We start from the raw sequence: 18,182 nt of genomic DNA, 5'->3' as shown, positions 1-18,182 counted from the left end.
TAGCTTTTTTTGTTATACGTAAAATTGTACTGTATTTATTTAAATTTTTACTTTTTAATTATTTTATTTGCATTTTTTAATCACTAGGGTTTGAGAGTAACGAAATTTCTATTCTCTGTATGTCCTGTACATGTGGCAGAATTGACAAATAAAGTTGACTTGACTTGACTTGACTCCTATCTCCTCATTATCTAAAATTAGACAGGTGCATCATCTCCTGGTGTCTTGAGGTAAGAAGCTTCCCATTCGTGTGTTATTAGGACCAAACTGAATCCGAGAGTTACTCCTTATGAGCTCATAACTCTACAACTAAAACTATAATTTTGAATATCACTCTTAGCTGATTGATAAAACTGTCAGGCTAATGCAACACATGCCTTTGCTTTTCTGTGCTTCTTAGTTCATCGCATGGCATACACTGGCACAGATTAGTGACAGTAGGGAAAAATAAAATATTTCTTTGGTTTATGAATTCATGAAGTCTGCTCACTGCGGCCTGAGTTTATTGGTTTAAGAACGCTTGTTAAAGTGTGAAAAATCTTACCACTAGATGTCAGTAGATTGCAGTCAAATGACTTCTTCTTTTTTACCCATCTCAATTCAAGTGCATAATCCTAGCTATGGTGGCTACTGTAGGACAAAGTCAGCCAAAAACATAAAATTTAGAGCGTTTACCTCAGCTGTCAATGCTGGTTGAGAAACATCCATGACTATTTAGGCTGGAGGAGGCTATAAAACTCAGAGGAGTCTGATGCATTTCTGACCAATGACGGGGAAACTGAGGTGAGTTTGCAGCTGTTAGCTGCTGTTAGCTGCTGTTAGCTGCTGTTAGCTGCTGTTAGCGGCTGTTAGCGGCTGTTAGCTGCTGTTAGTCAACATTAGTGAAACTTTCCTTTAAGTGGCTCTAACACTGTTGGCCTCTGACACTTATTGATGTGAAAATGTAACCAAACAGTTTATCGGGGGGGCTGATTTTTAGGACATTCGAGGCTAACATTCTTCATAACATTCATAACTGGGTGTTTAGCTGGTTCTTTGCAGCTGCCTGAAGGCAGGAGGGTCAGCTGTCTAAGTAATTCTGAAAATATTGGGTGTAAATAAGCAATTCAAATTTGCCTTTATGAAACCCGAATGTCTATCAGTTCTTTCCTCTTGACTGGCATACTACATATGTGGCTGGTCATTAATCACATACATAAAACACAATCAGGTGTAATGGCAATGTCCATCGTGGCCGTTGTGTTTATGGAGATGGGGCAACATGGCTGCTTTTACAAACCCACTATGTGTTTTTTGCGGATTATTTCTAAGTTTATGAGAATGGAGTCATTTGTTTGAAGACAGAACAAACTCAAACGCCTGACTGTACCTTTAATTAAAAATGCCTGTGACTATATATGAGAGATGGATGTGACTATTGATGACTTTATTCATCAATAGTCCAGTTCAACCAAAGTTTATCTGGCTTTATTACCTTTTCATAACTGACCCCCCGCAGCACAAACAGGAGAATTTATGCAGGCTGACAAAGAAGCTATATATCACCAGAACCTTCTGTGAGTTGAGGAATGGAGCAGGATTTTGGTATTTCTGATCAATTTGCCAACTGACTGAGAAAACTGTTTTTTCACTCTCAATAAAAGACAACAAAAAAACTCTCCATCTTCCATCATGTTCTCATAAATGCTTAAAAAGTGCTCGTAAATGCATTTGCCAGTACCACTGTTCATCTGAGTGAGAGCTGCTGTCCACATGAACATGAAATTTATGGCCTGTACATCATAAAAATCGTTCTATCCAGCATTTTAGCCCAACTGGAACTCCTAAATTAATCATTTTTGGCAAATGGCATCATTTTTCATTCCTTTGCTACACCCACTTACCAAGCCGAGTCACTCATTATATTGCGTCCATCAAAGGAGAAGATGGGTGTGGACGGATCAAACACGCCTCCATTCCCAGAGAAGATGGACATCCAACTATTGAACAACACTTGACCCTGAAGGCAGGACAGGGGGAAAGAGCTTGCTTAAGAAGATGCCAACTGTTAAAAATAATGTGTTTTAAATGAGAAAAACAAAACCCCAGAAAATATATCACTTCTACTTTGTGGAATAATCTGTTCTTTGTTTGAAGAAAACCACACAATGCACTCAGGGTTAAGGTTTGATATCCGTGTAATTCCTTTGAATTTGGGTCTACTTTCTGATACCTAAAAATACTACTACTAAAGATGTAGGTGCAGTGGAACAAGAAAGCAACAATACTTCCCCTTCTTAGATTATCACAACTGTTATTATAGTATGTCCTGTAGAGCATACTAACTTCCCCTTCTTACAATGTTGATTCACAGTGTTACTAGGGGTTTGCAGGTTGTATTATAGAGCATCTTAAATTTCTCTTCTTACACTACTTACAAGACATATTTTTTTGTTGTCTATCTTTTAAATGTGCCACTCGCTTTTACTCTCTATTTTATTTGATACTGAAAATATTCCTGCTGGAAAAGAAAGCCAAGTGTTGCATCATGTATTGTGTAGTGCTATGAAAACTTCTGCTCACCCTCAGATTAACCACGGGCATGTCATTGCGGTCAGCCTTTCTGACAATGGTTGCCAGGTCCTGAAGGTGTGATGACAGGAAGGCTCTGTATGTGGAGGTGAGCCCCACGGCGCGTGCCTGTTGGTAACACTGGAAGTCTGCTCCGCGGATGCCACGCATATCTCCTTTGAGCGGGGCGTTCAGTGCTACGAGATGAAGCTAGACGAAAGAGAAATGGAGCACAAAGATTAGAGAAAGTATTCTCAGTCATACCTGATGTGCTCTTCATTACAGATGAAATATAAAATCTGAAAGGCCTCCAGTGAGCCAATTCATTTTCACCCTCTGGGTTTGGAACTGGGCTTCATTTGTGATGAGTATGCCTAATATGTGTTTGGACTCACCCCAGAGACTGCATTGAAATGCTGTGGTAGCAGGTTATAACTGTGCTGGTATCCTCTGCTTCCCTCCTGCAGCTCCTGTTCAACAAAAAAGTTGGATAAGTGTGTTTTTTGAAAACAAAACCAAAAAAACAACAACTTTGAATTAATTTTTTTTTAAGTTGCTTTCAAAGTTCTGTTCAGTGAGGTTCCAGTGTGTGCGCATTGGTGTTTGGACCTGGCTGTGCATCCTATGGGCTCTACTCCATTCTCCGGGTCTGCTGAGGGACTGAGATGTGTCTGATGAAGGTTCATAATGGATTAACTCTCCGAGCTGACACAGAACACACACACACACACACACACACACACACACACACACACACACACACACACACACACACACTGCAGTTTACTCTTGATGTCAGTGAGACACAAACTACCACCAGCATTAATAGGACACACTGGCAAAATCCAAACAGAAGAATACAGTAATATTTGTATTTTATATAGTGTTTGATATAAAATGATGTCCAGTCCAGCATTTTTGCACATAGCACTTCAGTTATTCATTTAAATAAATTATTGCAAAGTCCTTTCAATAAATATTTGAGCAAATAATCGGAACAAATAACAGACAAGTGAAAACACAAGACAAGCTTACAAAATAATACATTAATTGAATAATCAAAACAAAACACATATATGTAATACTGAACACACACAATTGAAGCATCTTGGGTCAAAGTTGATAAGTGATGCCCATCATCTCTGGCTGACGGTAATCCAGAGGAACCATTAGGTACTTTCTGTTCGCATTCTTGGCATAAAATGCCTCCTTCAGGTTTGGAAACTCTAGGCCAGGGGTGTCCAACACCAGTCCTCGAGAGCTACTGTCCTGCGGCTCTTCGGTGCATCCCTACTCCAACACAGCTCAATCAAATGGTGGGATTACCTCTTCAGCAGCCATCAGGTTGGCAAAGGCCTGATAACAAGCCATTCATTTGATTCAGGTGTGTCGGAACAAGGATGCGTCTAAAAGCTGCAGGACAGTAGCTCTCGAGGACTGGTGTTGGACAACCCTGCTCTATGCTATACCGCTAAAAGCAGTTTGAAGGAGACTATAATGTTGCTGTTTGCACATGTTTGGGACGTGTGGTGAAACTCTACAGTACAAGAGGACAAATCATTTCTTTTGGACAGTGATTTGAAAGTAGAAGCTTCACAGGAAGATGCAGCGGACGATGATCTTATAGAGGATATTATATCCTGAAAGCTATTGAATCTTTCTGGTCTCGTCCTACACACCTGGATCTTGTGCCAACCATTGCGTGCTCTGATGTACAGCTCGCCTCCCCTTTCAGACACATATGCCAAGGTACCTTCAGCAGCATGGTGTGCCTCTTGGGTGAGGGCGTGGATTGTCTTATAGCTGGTAACCTGAACACAAACCATCAGAGCATCAGTGATGACACTTTAAAATGTTAGCTAATCATTTGATTCTCCATTTATTCCAAGTATGGTTACACCTCAGCAGTTTCTTACAAAGTTTGCATATCCTGGAGAGCCTGGTGGACCAGGAGGACCGGGAGGGCCGGGGACACTGACAGCTGATGACAACACAATTACTTTAAACTTATAAAATCAATACACATATAGTACAGGCTGTGACTTGGTACTTGTTTTAACTTTATAGACACACATACTTGATCCGTATGGAGGGGGTGGTCCTGGGGGCCCAGGAGGGCCAGGCGGACCTTGAGGTCCAGACCGTCCAAATCCTGGAGGTCCAGGCTGACCAGGAGAACCAGTAGGACCCATTGGACCAACAATGGATTCGCCTTTCGGACCCTAGAGAAACAACAGAAGAATTCAATTCATTGTAAAAGAGTGGTATAATTTGCACAGCTTTGGCCAGAAGATCCGGCTTTTACAAATAATCATTTTAAAATATTTTTTTAAATAACCTCCTGTTCTAGAATAGTATTTTTACCACATGGCTTAACTTACCACAAGGCCTGACCTCCCTGGGATCCCCAGAGGACCAGGCAGGCCCGCATCCCCTTTTTCTCCCTTCTGACCTTTGTATCCCTGATCACCTTTAGTCCCCTGAGAGATCAAAAGAGTGCTCAGGATTCACCACTCTGCCACCATCAAGGTGCATTTCTAGTGTATTAGCACATATTTCAGTCTTAAATGCTTAACAAGTGCCAGTTTGTCAGTTTTAATGTTTTGTTTGTGCGTTAGCTTGGTTTTATAGTTTAAAGTTGTTACATCTGAGAAGTTATACATTTAAACTACCGTACTTTGAAAAGTTATTACTTCCTAGATTGTTTTAATAATTTGTCCTGATACGCAAAACCAAGCAGATGTACTTTTTTTTTATTTATTTATTTTTTTACCACGACTGTGTATTATGTGTTGTACGTGAGTACTCACCACATTTCCATCTGGAAATGTGAGCCCTAAGAAGAAAAATTACACATATCAAATCACACAAAGCAAGCAGCAGAACATGTGGTGTGAAATGTCAGCTGATAGACAGAACTTCCATATACTTTGGCCTCATGATACATTGACCATATTTAAAATGAACTTCCACCACTGTCCACTATCCTGTCATCTTAAGATCTCACCAGGAGTTCCTGGCTCCCCAGGTAATCCCTCATCTCCTTTGTCTCCTTTAGGTCCAGCTGAATGTCCCCTTGTCATTGACTCCTATGCACAAATACATCGTCATTGAGATAACATTTGTGTTGGGAAGCTGGCCCTTATGCACATTTACAGTCGGGTTACACAACAGAACAAACAAGTGAACATCAGAAAGTTAATTTGCAAAGTCAAACGTCACAATCAGAGACTATGGTAAAAACAATGGATTATTGTAAAAAAGACAAGCAGATCAAAGCTAAAAATTATTGTCAGGATTACATAAACACCTGTTAAATACAAGGGATGCATGCTACAGACTGCAGCACTCATCCTGGGTTAAAATGTAGGATTAAGGTTCAAGCAAGCAACGTGTTATAAAAGGCTGATGAAAAAATTATGGTGGATTTAAGCTTTTCATTGAAGGATGACTTTTAACAAAAGTCGACTTGAAGACCTCCCAAAGCCCTCTGACAGATGGCAGAGAGGCCATTTACACAGAGAATGTCCTGTTACTGCACTTCATTAACTACCTAAAAACATTTTAGCCAAGTAAAACAAGTTTAGCCAAGCAGTCATCGTGGTGTTTTCAGCACACCATGTCTCCACATGGTGTCACTTCTAAGAGAAGGCTCAACCAAACCAAACACTCAGCACCATGACAGAAGGTACTGAAGGTCACGAACCTTGTTTATCTGAGAACACGTAGATCAGAGATGGGTTTATCATTATTTCATTACAATAAGAAAAAGGTTGTTAAAAATAGAAGTGACCACCTCCACACAGACTGTTTTTTTTCTCCAATTGATTGAACCAATTCTGATCTACATGCAGTAAAAGGATGTCTGTTTCCTTCTTCTTTTCAAAGGTTTACACAGCATCCTCTTCCTGAGACGATGATTAAGGGAAGAAACAGAGAAGGCAAGCAGAATTTAGACCCCGCCCCCCCTTTAACATCTGGCATATCAGTGTTTGTACTGAGTGGAAAGATTGGATTGAAGTATAAGTGAAGTAAGAGGTACTGATGGTACCAAATATACGAATTGGTCTTTGGGTAATTTGAAGAAAATGTTGAGCTTTTGGTAATCTAGTGATGAATCATATACAGAATACAAAACAACCACATGTTAAAGCCAGAGGAATTAGGGCCAGCTCCACATTCATGTTGCCTTTTCAAAAACCATTAGGAGAGCAAAGAAGGACAAAATGAAGGGAAGGAAAACACGGAGAGGAAATGGGGAATGGGTTGAGGCCCACACCAGAGAGCTGCCATGCTGTGACACCCTCACACCAACAGAACCACCAACTTCCAACTGAAATGAACCAATCAGATGGTCAGACTCAGACTTACTCGTCCCATTTTGCAATGCGGTCTGGGGCGCACCGGGAACACTGTCTTTAAGATTCAAAGAAGAGCAGCGGAATCAGACTACAAGTCAATCACCCACCATGTTAAATGAGTCACGATCATAACCTGCACACGAGCATTAGTCATGTTTTTCCACGTTTACCGCTTTTTATGTATAAAAGTTTATACAGAGAGACAATCGGCTGCTTATAACTTACTGAAATTTTGGCAGCATTTATTAAAAATGTCAACACTCTTCAACAAGCAGGATAAAACTCGTAACTAGTCAGGAAAATTCAGCCAGACATATTTTTAAGGTACTTTAAGGTGGTGAGTTAAAACCAGTGAGTAAATCCTGAATTATGAATTGAGGCAAAAACCATGTAAGATTTGATAGTTCTGGTTTGCAATATTGCCAGTTCTTGCTGGTTATATAAACTGGTATTATTCATAAAAAGACTTGAACCTAATCAGAACTAATACTTTTGCTGTCCGCTGATGTCATCGTGCACTCTCTATGCTGTCCTGTCTCCTTTGCACATGTGTGAGATGTGAGAACAGTAACACACAGGGACACAAATGATCAGTCATCATTCAGAACCAGGTCCTCGCTGATGTTGACACTCCCCACCTATTCTCTGGAGTTTGAGATGGAATTAATATAGGAAGTGCAACTGCCTTATAAACTGGCCAGTAAATATGCTAGTGACTGATGTTTTGCTTCTCTGAGTCATACTTACTCCATTCAGGCCAATAATTCTTCCTGGAAGTCCAGGTGGGCCGGGAGGACCTGGAGGTCCCTGAGACAGAGAATAAAACTATTTGTAACAAATATGATGTCGCTAAAAACACACATACAAGAATGGCAATGACTATTCAAAAAAAAATGATTACAATGAATTCAAAAACGGCCTGCCAGTGTCTGTGCTTATGTCTGAGTCTTGGTGTGTGAATGTATATTGAGGATTAATTTAGACGGGCCACGACATCAACTTCGACACATCAGATCAGTTTCATATATGGCATTTATTGAAGCTCCTCCAGCCTGCTGCTTCCTCTTAAAAGGGAGTTTTTCCTTCCCGCTGTTGCCAAAGTGCTTGCTCATAGGGGGTCATATTGTTGGGTTTGGCGCTGGGGTTTTGCTGCTGAGATGTGCGCTACCCATCCAATGATTACATGGGGAAGTTTCAACAGTTGTGCCACACCCTATAGTCAGATGTACTAGCTGTAAAATAACTGGCTGAAGAATGATTCATGATATGATGATAAAATGCAACAGTATACTACTCATGGATGATTTAAGTGTAAAATAATGCTCTCTCTCTCTGCAATCCCTTCATGCCTTAATTCTCTTACCGGTAGGCCAACAGAATCTCCTCTGTCACCTTTCCTCCCTGGGATACCAGGTCGCCCCTACATAGAGGGAAGAACGAAAAAGCTTCAGTACTTTTGGCTCAAGAGGTTTTCCCAAACACTGAACAGAATCCATTGGACTGTGAGTGCATGCATGATAGGGAGAAAAGTGTTTGAAGGCACAGAAACAAGAGCGTTATGAATGTAGTTCTTATATTTAAAAGTGAATCGAAAGGAGAAAACCACCAAGCAGCTTGTCATTTCCCATTATGACTAGTTAGGGAAAAAATCAGTATGCTGAAAAACATGACACATTGTTCTGCTAATCACTGGCAAGTATATTCCACTCAGTGGTTCTGTGTTTCCCTTGACTTTCATGTGCAAGTTCAGAACACTTTTAACCTATAGATGAGGCGTTCATATCTTAATAATCAAACATGCAAAATTACTCACGGGTCGCCCGGGGAAACCATATTCTCCTTTTTGTCCAGGAGGTCCTATTGGACCCTGAAATAAACAAACACACACTTATATTCAGTGTAATAACATACATAAAGGATGAATGTGTAGCAGAAATTTCCTTACTGTGATGTTCTCATAAAACTCACCGTAAGTCCAGTAGGTCCTGGGAAGCCATGGTCACCCTGTGCACAGTAAAGCAGCAAAATGTGAGAATTACATAGGTGGAAGTAATGACAGCGGTGGGTTGCTTTCATAGTTTCAGACTAGTTCTTTCTATAAAATAACAAAGATGTTATTCTAGGTCATTCTTTTTCATTAAAAAACCCATGAAAGGTCCTTAAAAGCACTTAGACCTATTTATACCTTGAGCAAATTTCAGTTTCAACCTTCATGGCACCCTTGTTAACAAAAACTAGGACTTGCATTATTTAGGGACCGAGGTTAGTATTCTATGTTAATAGTTCATTTAAGGAAAGTGGAAGGCAGAGAAGGCAGTTGAAGTGGCAGAGTCACGTATAAGACAGAAGACACTGGTGGGGGTCTTAGCAACAGGGAGAACAGGCTTGGGGTACTTCCGAAGGCCCAGGTCAGCAGGGCACAGGGAAAGGAGAGACACCAGCTACTCCAGGAAGAGGTCCGTGCAGGTGAGGAGGATGAGCGAGTAAGCAGGGCCGTAGGACTCAGGCGGCAGGGAGCGTGGACAAGGTGAGACAGTACCTTGCAGTGCAAGGTCACCTGAGCAAACATCATTCAGGCAGACTTCCACCGTGTCTGATTCCTCGTGCAGGCAGTATACGACACCCTGCCAAGCCCAGTAAACCTCCTTGTGTGGGGGAAGAGCAAGACATCTGCCTGTCCTCTGTGGTCTGGAAGAGGCACCCTAGAACACCTCCTCAGCAGCAGCCCGACAGCCCTGGCTAATGTTTGGTATCATTAGCATCATGACCAGGTGCTCAGAGTAGTTGCTGAGCAGATTGCCTCAGCAATCAACACCAGCAAGCACCATCACGCTCCGAAGAAGGCAATCTCTTTCATTAAGGCTGGAGAGAAATCCCAGGCATGTCCACGGTTAACAACCGGCCTCCTCAACACAGCCTCTGATTGGCAGCTACGGGCTGACCTGGGTAAACAGCTAAAGTTCCTCCAGCACATAGGACAAGATGCCGGCGCGCACAGATGCAGCGGCTCTATGCTCTCCACTTAGGTGCCTTTCTTTTTCGTTTCTCCTCTTTTTCTTCTTCTTTTGTTTTTCTTATTGTAAAGCCAAATTTTCCTACAACCATCTGGAATCATGCAAGATCGGATATAACAGCCAGATCCCCATTACCAGTGATTATCAGAGGATGCACAACATCCCCCCGGAGATAGCGAGAACATCGGGCGCTCCGTGGATTGTTATCGGCTCTGCCAAGAAACGCAGGCGGCGGAAGGAACCAAACAAAAGCGGGGATGCCGGTTGGGCCTGCTAGCCAGGCTAAAGAAGCAGCCTTTCAAACCACTGCTCCCGAGCGTCTTCCTGACCAATGCACGTTCGGTCGTCAACAAAATAGACGAACTGAACCCACTTCTCGCCGCACAGCCAATCGTCTGCGACATCCTGGTCCTCATGGAGACATGGCTACGAGAGGGAATTCCTGACGCCTCAATGCAGCTAGCAGGCCGCACAATGCACCGGAGCGACAGAAAGTCTACAGTGGGGAAAAGCAGAGGAGGAGGTTTGTGCATTTACACACATAACAACTGGTGCACGAACACCAAGATCATCGCCACAGTCTGCTCCCCGGACATAGAGGCAATGTCTGTCATGTGCAAACCTTTCTACTTGCCCAGAGAACTGCCTGCAGTGCTAATAACAGCAGTCTACATACCACCAGACGCTAATGCTAGCTCAGCCCTTGCACACCTGCACGACATGATCTCCGAACAGCAACGGACATACCCAGAGGGAGTACACATCATTGCAGGGGATTTCAACAGAGCATGCTTAAGAACTGTGCTGCCTAAATTTGTACAACATGTGAAATGCCCTACGAGTGGAAATAACACCCTGGATCATGTTTACTCAAATATTAAGCCTACAGATGTGTTCCCCTCCCCCACCTGAGCATGTCCGACCACCTCTCCCTACTCGTTGTCCCGGCATACACACCACTCAGGAGAAGGACAAAGCCCACCATCAGAACCATTAACACCATTTCTGAGGAAGCTCTCGCTCAATTGCAGGACTGTTTTGCTCTCACAGAGTGGAGTGTCTTTGAACAGGATGACCTAGAGACTCACACAACCACAGTGCTGGGTTACATCAAACACTGCATGGACACTGTCACCACGGAAAAGCTGGTCCGGGTCTACCCCAACCGTAAACCCTGGATGACAAGCAAGGTTCAGGCACTGTTGTACTCTGCATACACATCTGGGGACCAGGACATGTACAGCAGAGCAAGAGCAGACCTTAAAAAAAGCATCAGAGCAGCAAAACTGGACTATTCACCCCCACCATGCACCCACCCTGCCCACAGCGTCCTCTGAGCACAGCCCCCACACATTTAGCCTCCAACAACATCAGGTCCGCAATGTGTTCAGAGCAGAGGAAAGCTGCTGGCCCCGACGTGTTAGAGTGCTCAAAGCCTGCGCCGACCAGCTGGCTCCTGTGTTCGCCAGACTATTCAACCTCTCCCTGACACATGCCTCTGTCCCTCACTGCCTGAGATCATCAACAATAGTCCCAGTCCCCAAGTCCACCACCATCAGTAGCCTCAGTGACTACAGACTCATCGCACTGACTCCAGTGGTTGCAAAGTGCTTCGAGAAGCTGGTCCTAAAACACATAAAGGACTGCCTCCCACCCAGCTTCGCCCCCACCAGTTTGCCTATAAGGCAAATAGATCCACAGAGGATGCAATTTCCACCGCCCTCCACTCCACTCTGCATCACCTGGAGAATCCTGGGACATCAGTAAGGATGCTCTTCATTAATTTCCGCTCCGCCTTCAATACCATCATCCCAGACATTCTTATAGACAAGCTGGTAAACTTGGACTTTCCCCCCTCTCTAAGTAAAGACATCCCTTTGGCCAGACATGATCATCACTTCTGAGGCCTCAAAACATCTGATCATGCTGGAACTCGCAATGCCATGGGAAGAGCGGATCGAGGAGGCCAATGAGAGGAAATGTGCCAAGTACCAGGAACTAGTGCAGGAGTGCAGGAGTGCAGGAGTGCAGGGGAAGAGGCTGGAAGACATTCTATGAGCCCATAGAAGTGGGATGAAGGGGCTTTGTAGGACGATCACTCTGCAAAGTCCTCGGCCAGGTGGGTGTGGCTGAGGCAGCCAAGAAGAGGGCCATCCAGGCTGTGAGTGAAGCGGCAGAGAAAGCCACAAGGTGGCTGCGGATTAAAAGGGCTGATCCGCGGGTAGCTATTGGTATGCAAGTCGGAGCCTGATCACCCCCAGCTGGGTCGCCTGGGCGCGGGTGTATGATGAACCGAAACACCTGATGACCCCAGGATACATACATGCGTACCAATGCATCCAGGAGATGTTTCTTGCATAGGAACTGCATAAACAGGAATTCACTTAAACTAGTACAGGGACCAAACATTATTTGGCTCCAGCATTAGATACAGATTATTAAATACATTAAAGTCTTTCACCACAAAGTAACTAAATATATAGAAAGTCTTTTAGGGGTAAAAAGGTCACTTGTTGGCTACCTTTGTGCCTTTGGGCCCTTGAGGGCCTCTTGGTGCAGACAGGAGAGATCCATCAGCAGCAATTGTCACCCCTGGTTCTCCTTTCTCTCCCTGTCAAAATTAAATGTATGTTTATGTTGAGGAGAGGTGTTTAGGGTTGTTTCATAGGCATCGAAATCTACATGAACATGCTTTATGAATCTTCATATTCAGTTCTTACCTTAAGCCCTGCGGGGCCCTGGATACCTGTAGGTCCTATGTCTCCCTTTGGTCCCCTGGGGCCCTAGGAAGAGATGAAAGTTGGAAGATTAAGAAAAGGTTGTAATGAAACCGTGTGTTTAAAGATTTCTCTGGTACCTACCCCATTTAGCCAAAAGACAGCAAAAGAAAAAGAATCCAGAATAATCACATAAATATTTACATCCAGTTTTCCTGAATTTAATTATTTGGGACAAAAAGCGGTGTAGCAAAATGTTCTTACGGGAAATCCAGCTCTGCCAGGCAATCCCTCAGGACCCTGCAGCATGCAGACACACACACACATGCAGAGAAAAGCACACACATAAGCAAAAGCTCACCAAACACACCTGCAGCTGCAGCAAAAGTCTTAATATCAGTTCATTTACGACCCCCTTCATCCATACTCCACGACGGAGCGGAACAACAAAGAACCTAAAACACACTGTAGTTCACTTGAAGCTACGCACCGTAGGCCCGGGTGGTCCTCTGATCTCTGTGACGTTGAGGATACCCTCTGTGACATTATAGAGCAGCTGTAGACAGAAGATATAATGATCACATTAGGGCACCTTTAGTATATTCAGAGATATGGAAAAAGCAGCATGTCTGCACAGCTACCACTACGACCACACAGTTGTTTGTTGGTCTGCCTCCATCTTAAGTCTTCATTCAATTAAATGTCATGTTGTGTGTATGTGCGTACATCATGTACATTAATGACAGGTCCAGGAGCCCCAGGAGGCCCAGGTGGTCCTTGGATACTGAGGCCATCAGCTCCTCTTTCACCCTGCAATTCACATAATGCAGAATCATTAGTCCCTTACCAGAAACAGACATTTAGAAACAAACATGGTATTTGAAAGACATGAGAGGAAACAACAAAACAGAAAGATGAAATGAAAATGATACAACAAATCACATCTAGGATAAAAGAGTTGTTCCGACCTTGGGTCCTGGACCGCCTTTCTCTCCTTTGGCCCCCTGTTTGTAAAGAGGAAGAAAATGTTGCACAGTGAATAAGTGAATAGTGCGAATTAATTTCAATGCATTCGATTTTATTTATATAAATCACAACAACAGTGACCCTACAATAATACCCCGCCACTCAGATGACACCCTGTGAGCAAGCACTTCATGAAAGTGGGAGTGGAGGGAGAGTTGTTGGAAAACATACACCATGTCCTCCAGGCTAAAGAGGATCGTCTTAGTTACCAAGGAGAATGGACCATTCAGACATTTTATCTGTAAAAAATGTTTCCTAAAATGTTGGCAAATAAATTAATTATAGATATATAACATAGCTTTTTGCAATATTTTGACAAGGTGCCTGTTCTGGAAGATTTTAGACTAGAGCCTTTTTTTGTCTGTATCATTTTTGCAGTATTTGGTTTTTTTTGCTGCTAACTACTTTTGAACTGCCAACCACCTCAGCCATCTAACACTGCTACTTACCCTAGGACCTGGTAGTCCAGCAGGACCCCGGAGACCCTCTGGTCCTGGTTCTCCTGGTTCACCCTGCCATCAGACACAGCAGAAAATGAGGTAATAAAAAAGCTGCAAAGAGTGATGGTGATTTCACTCTAACGTAATGTGTGGCTCACGTGAAATATAACGTGCATTCCAATGATTAGAGAAAGTTAAGTTCACATAGATGAACTACGCTGTTTCATCAATGACCAAAAACACTTTAGCTCAATAGTTCTCAACTAGGTCATAAAATACACAACCTGTTGGCCACTAAATATAAACAATAAGTGGATGATAATTGATACTGCATATCAGAAACATAGAAGTTGTGTCATTCCAAAATGAATTTACCTTGACAGAGAGCCCTGGAGCTCCTGGTGCTCCATCCTTACCCTACAGAAAACACAAACAAGTATGTTCAGCAAGAGCACCCTACTCAAAGAGTAACCAGATGTCGAGTATTAGTTGTTAAACATGTCATTGTAGCTATCTGTAAATTTGTTGAAAATTCATAAACAGATTACCTGTGGTCCTGGAGGGCCAGGTAGACCCTTAAAAGAACAAAAAGGATGCGTTATATGAATCAATAGATATACTGTACATAAACTCATATATCCCCTCACACTGACCTGTGGGCCTCTGACTCCAGTAATCTGATCAGTCATGCCAGATCCCTCCATATCCTGAAAACGAAGCCATGGTCTATAGTTATTGAGCTTCAATGTGATGAAAAAGACACGACCTTTTAATGTTTTCTACCACAATTCTCATTTTCCTCTCGTTAATCTATATGAGGCTATATAGTAGCAGTGATATGTGGAGGACAGGTGATTAATAAACTGGGTTGGGTCACCTCTGCAAAGAATTTGGTTCCTGGAGGTCCTGGTGGGCCTGGAGGTCCTGGTGGGCCTGGAAGGCCTCTCTTTCCTTCTGGACCAATAGGCCCTTGAGGCCCTGGAATTCCTTGGACACCCGTTGACCCACTTTCACCCTTCTCAGACAAACAGGAGACTTTCATTAGTAACAACAAGAACAGGAAATGTATTTATTTGTGGGCTACCAAACGATGTGAACAGGATGCCATTTATAGGTATGACTCTGTTTTGAGTAGTATAAATTACCTTTGGCCCAGGAGGCCCAGGTAGGCCTTGCTCACCCTAAAGGAAGTAAAGGAGTTAATATACTTTAGTTACCTATCATTACTAATAAAGACTGTCTACACTAAAAATGTGCAGAAGTTTGGCAATAAGGTTAGATGTCTTTTCTTTTAGCTCTTGGTGTTCATACCTTCTCGCCTGCAGCCCCAGGTGAACCTGGAGGACCAGCTTTTCCTGCTGGACCCTGGAAATATAGAAAGACACATGCAGAGTGCAGAGAAATAAAGCTGTGGTAAGTCATAGGTATGCTAGTATGGGAGCATACTGTCGCTGTGTGTTGACACTTTGGCTGTTCCAACAGGAACAATCCAGAGTGCAACTGTGACCCTCGTCACCTTAAAGGAATACATGAATGTTTGGAAGCTGTTCGATTCTTCAGCTTCCTTAAATGATAATATCATCCATGCCAACACTGCTCTGCACTAAATGATGATTTTAACCTCAAAACAAAACGTTCTGCTTTAACGCAGACAATGGTAAATGGCTGTTTATATCATTGCCTCTTATTTGTCCAACTGGCACAAACAATTCAAAGCAGCAACATACAAATAAATTGAACAATTTTCAAGGTGTTTGTGACTGTTTGCCATTTAGCTAAATGTGCTGTAGCGTGAAGGATCGATGTCATCAACCATATAGGCGAGGATGATTTTATCGCCTCTTTTTTCATCACCTAGCAGCAAGCTGAAGTGATGATACATTCAGTTTATCCCTTTAATCAAGCAGCACCACTCAGAGCAGTGTTTCTGTGCCAACCCACTGATGGACCCATAAAACCTCAGACTTCATTGGTAACACATTCACTGCCAGCTGATCCAAGAGAAGACTGCTTACTACTAAAGCTATAATATGGATTTCTGTTTGTTCATCAATCCAGCACATTAATCTAGTCCAGGATATTTCGTTTAACTGATAATATTGAGAGCTTTTTGTCACGTGACCTTGGTGGCACTGTCACATACAAATCTTTACTTACCCAACTGTTTGGTTCATGTAGAAATCGCCCATTTGTAACTTTAGTAGCAGACGCAGGGATATATATATATACAGTAGTTTATATATCCCTGATATCCCTGAGAAAAATCAGCCAACAGAAGTAAAAAATGAATGTGACTGGTGCAAAAGGCAGAGCAGTTCCTTTACCATGTGCAGTGAGAGAAGCATGAGGTTATAAGCAATACGAGTGTGGCCAGATCCTTTCAGTTCAGTTGTTTGTCATCATATAGAGTAAAATGTCAAGCTGGTTTTTTTTCCTTGGCAATGACAATTTTGGAACTGAAAGTAAAAGAACCACTTTGGGTTTCATGGCACAGCGATGATCACTTTCAGCTTTAGCACAAGCAAGCCAGCAGTTAAGATAACGTAGTTGGAGATAATGTGCAGTCATTTGTGCCTGAGCATTAGGGTAGTTAGCTAAGGTTCATCTTTATTGCTTTGACACCGTTTTATCACGGTGAAAGCTAAATGTTGTCTACCTCAATGCTCTAGCGCTGACTGAAATTCTGCCTTTCTTTGTTTGCTGGTTTTCCAGGCAAACTGGGCAGTATACCTCGCCTGAACCCCATGCTGACTCAAAGTCAGAACCAGAACCAGAACTAGAGCCGAAGTCTGAGGTGAGGACAGCGGCGAACTCTGAGCTCAAACCTGAACCGTCAGGCCCAGAACCACTAAACCAATCCTCAACCATCTGAAACAAATAGGAGAGATTCCAGGTAGGAATAAGAAGGAGGAACAATAAAGGTACGAATAAAGATTGGTTGTGGAGATAAAGGACAATGAAATGGAGAGACAGTTAGAGAACGGCTGGTATACATCGGTCATTGGCTTATATAAACACAGAAATGCAAATCACTACAATATGACAATATCTAAGAAATAAAATAAAGGTGGAATCTAATTGTTGCACTAAATAAAATCAGAGCAAAGACTGGAAGGTGGAAAAGGAGAAAAAGGTCAATGCTCGGGGAAAATTCAATGAGAAATAATCCAAATAAAATGTGAAGGTACAAGATATAGTAAAACAGAACATATGAAAAAAACAATTATGTAAAAATATTATAGGCTATAATAATGTCTCCTGATGTAGCACTGTTATACTAACAGAGGTGTCTGTCCAGTGTCTGTACAGCATCTTCTGATTTCTTCATTTTCTGCATATTTGTCACTCTTAAATTCTTCAGATCATCAGACAAATTTTAAAATTAGACAAAGATAACCTAAGTAAATACAAAATGCAGCTTTAAATTACTTTCTTTACTAAATGAAAACAGCTAACCAAGTCTTCCAGGTCCTGTGTGTTAAAGTAATTTCCCCCTAAACCTAACAAACTGTAATCAAGTCTTTGCAATTACTGCCATAGAGCATTTCTTTGTTTGGCACGCCCGTCTTTGTAGAATTATTTTAATTCATCCACACTGGAGGATTTTCGAGTGTGAACAGCCTGTTTGAGGTCATGCCAAAGCATCTCAGGCACATTTAACTCTGAACTTTGAATAGTCCACTACAGAAACTTTTTTTTCTGGAGCAATTCAGAGGTGGACTTGCTGGTGTGTTCTGGATAACTGCCCTGCTGCATAACCAAGTGAGCTTGAGCTTCAGGGAATAAACTGATGGCCAGAAATTTCTCTTTTTCTGGTGGAGAGCAGAATTCATGGTCGTCCAGGAAATCAAAGCAGCCCCAGACAAGTACCGCCATCCTTACAACTGCCAAACCTGGATTTGTCCACAGGTTTGTTAGATGGAGAAGTGTGATGTGTCACCACAGACAACACGTCTTCACTGCGTTACTTTTTCCACACAGGACCATGCATGTTTGGACAGTTGCATAAGTCTGAAGAATCCCATCAGTGATATACAGGGAGTGCAGAATTATTAGGCAAGTTGTATTTCTGAG

The 18,182-nt window shown here is 42.5% G+C and overlaps 1 protein-coding gene across 3 annotated transcripts in view; it reads right to left on the bottom strand.

Moving 5' to 3' along the window:
* The window catches only part of col15a1b (collagen, type XV, alpha 1b), a 59,077-nt gene that overhangs the window by 4,245 nt on the left and 36,650 nt on the right, over nt 1-18,182 (bottom strand). For 2 of the 3 annotated variants that reach the window (XM_005737554.1, XM_005737552.1), the window contains 28 exons: nt 15,420-15,473; nt 15,254-15,289; nt 14,986-15,123; nt 14,762-14,815; nt 14,657-14,683; nt 14,484-14,525; nt 14,118-14,180; nt 13,611-13,646; nt 13,369-13,452; nt 13,133-13,198; nt 12,907-12,942; nt 12,646-12,708; nt 12,447-12,536; nt 8,880-8,915; nt 8,725-8,778; nt 8,275-8,331; nt 7,659-7,718; nt 6,922-6,966; nt 5,558-5,639; nt 5,361-5,386; nt 4,932-5,030; nt 4,628-4,772; nt 4,467-4,531; nt 4,230-4,361; nt 3,160-3,255; nt 2,946-3,020; nt 2,563-2,760; nt 1,884-1,999 (listed from right to left, as the gene is read on the bottom strand). In XM_005737554.1, coding sequence (XP_005737611.1) covers nt 1,884-1,999; nt 2,563-2,760; nt 2,946-3,020; nt 3,160-3,255; nt 4,230-4,361; nt 4,467-4,531; nt 4,628-4,772; nt 4,932-5,030; nt 5,361-5,386; nt 5,558-5,639; nt 6,922-6,966; nt 7,659-7,718; nt 8,275-8,331; nt 8,725-8,778; nt 8,880-8,915; nt 12,447-12,536; nt 12,646-12,708; nt 12,907-12,942; nt 13,133-13,198; nt 13,369-13,452; nt 13,611-13,646; nt 14,118-14,180; nt 14,484-14,525; nt 14,657-14,683; nt 14,762-14,815; nt 14,986-15,123; nt 15,254-15,289; nt 15,420-15,473 — 2,075 coding nt within the window. The remainder of the gene's footprint in view (nt 1-1,883; nt 2,000-2,562; nt 2,761-2,945; nt 3,021-3,159; nt 3,256-4,229; nt 4,362-4,466; nt 4,532-4,627; nt 4,773-4,931; nt 5,031-5,360; nt 5,387-5,557; nt 5,640-6,921; nt 6,967-7,658; nt 7,719-8,274; nt 8,332-8,724; nt 8,779-8,879; nt 8,916-12,446; nt 12,537-12,645; nt 12,709-12,906; nt 12,943-13,132; nt 13,199-13,368; nt 13,453-13,610; nt 13,647-14,117; nt 14,181-14,483; nt 14,526-14,656; nt 14,684-14,761; nt 14,816-14,985; nt 15,124-15,253; nt 15,290-15,419; nt 15,474-18,182) is intronic. The other variant, XM_005737553.1, reaches the window with a different exon arrangement.

The sequence above is a fragment of the Pundamilia nyererei genome, unplaced genomic scaffold (genome assembly GCF_000239375.1).
Source record: "Pundamilia nyererei isolate P.nyererei 1_Seehausen unplaced genomic scaffold, PunNye1.0 scaffold00077, whole genome shotgun sequence".
In the NCBI taxonomy this organism is placed as follows: domain Eukaryota; kingdom Metazoa; phylum Chordata; class Actinopteri; order Cichliformes; family Cichlidae; genus Pundamilia; species Pundamilia nyererei.
Note: the sequence above shows the minus strand (reverse complement) of the source record. Positions and strands in the feature narration are given on the sequence as shown.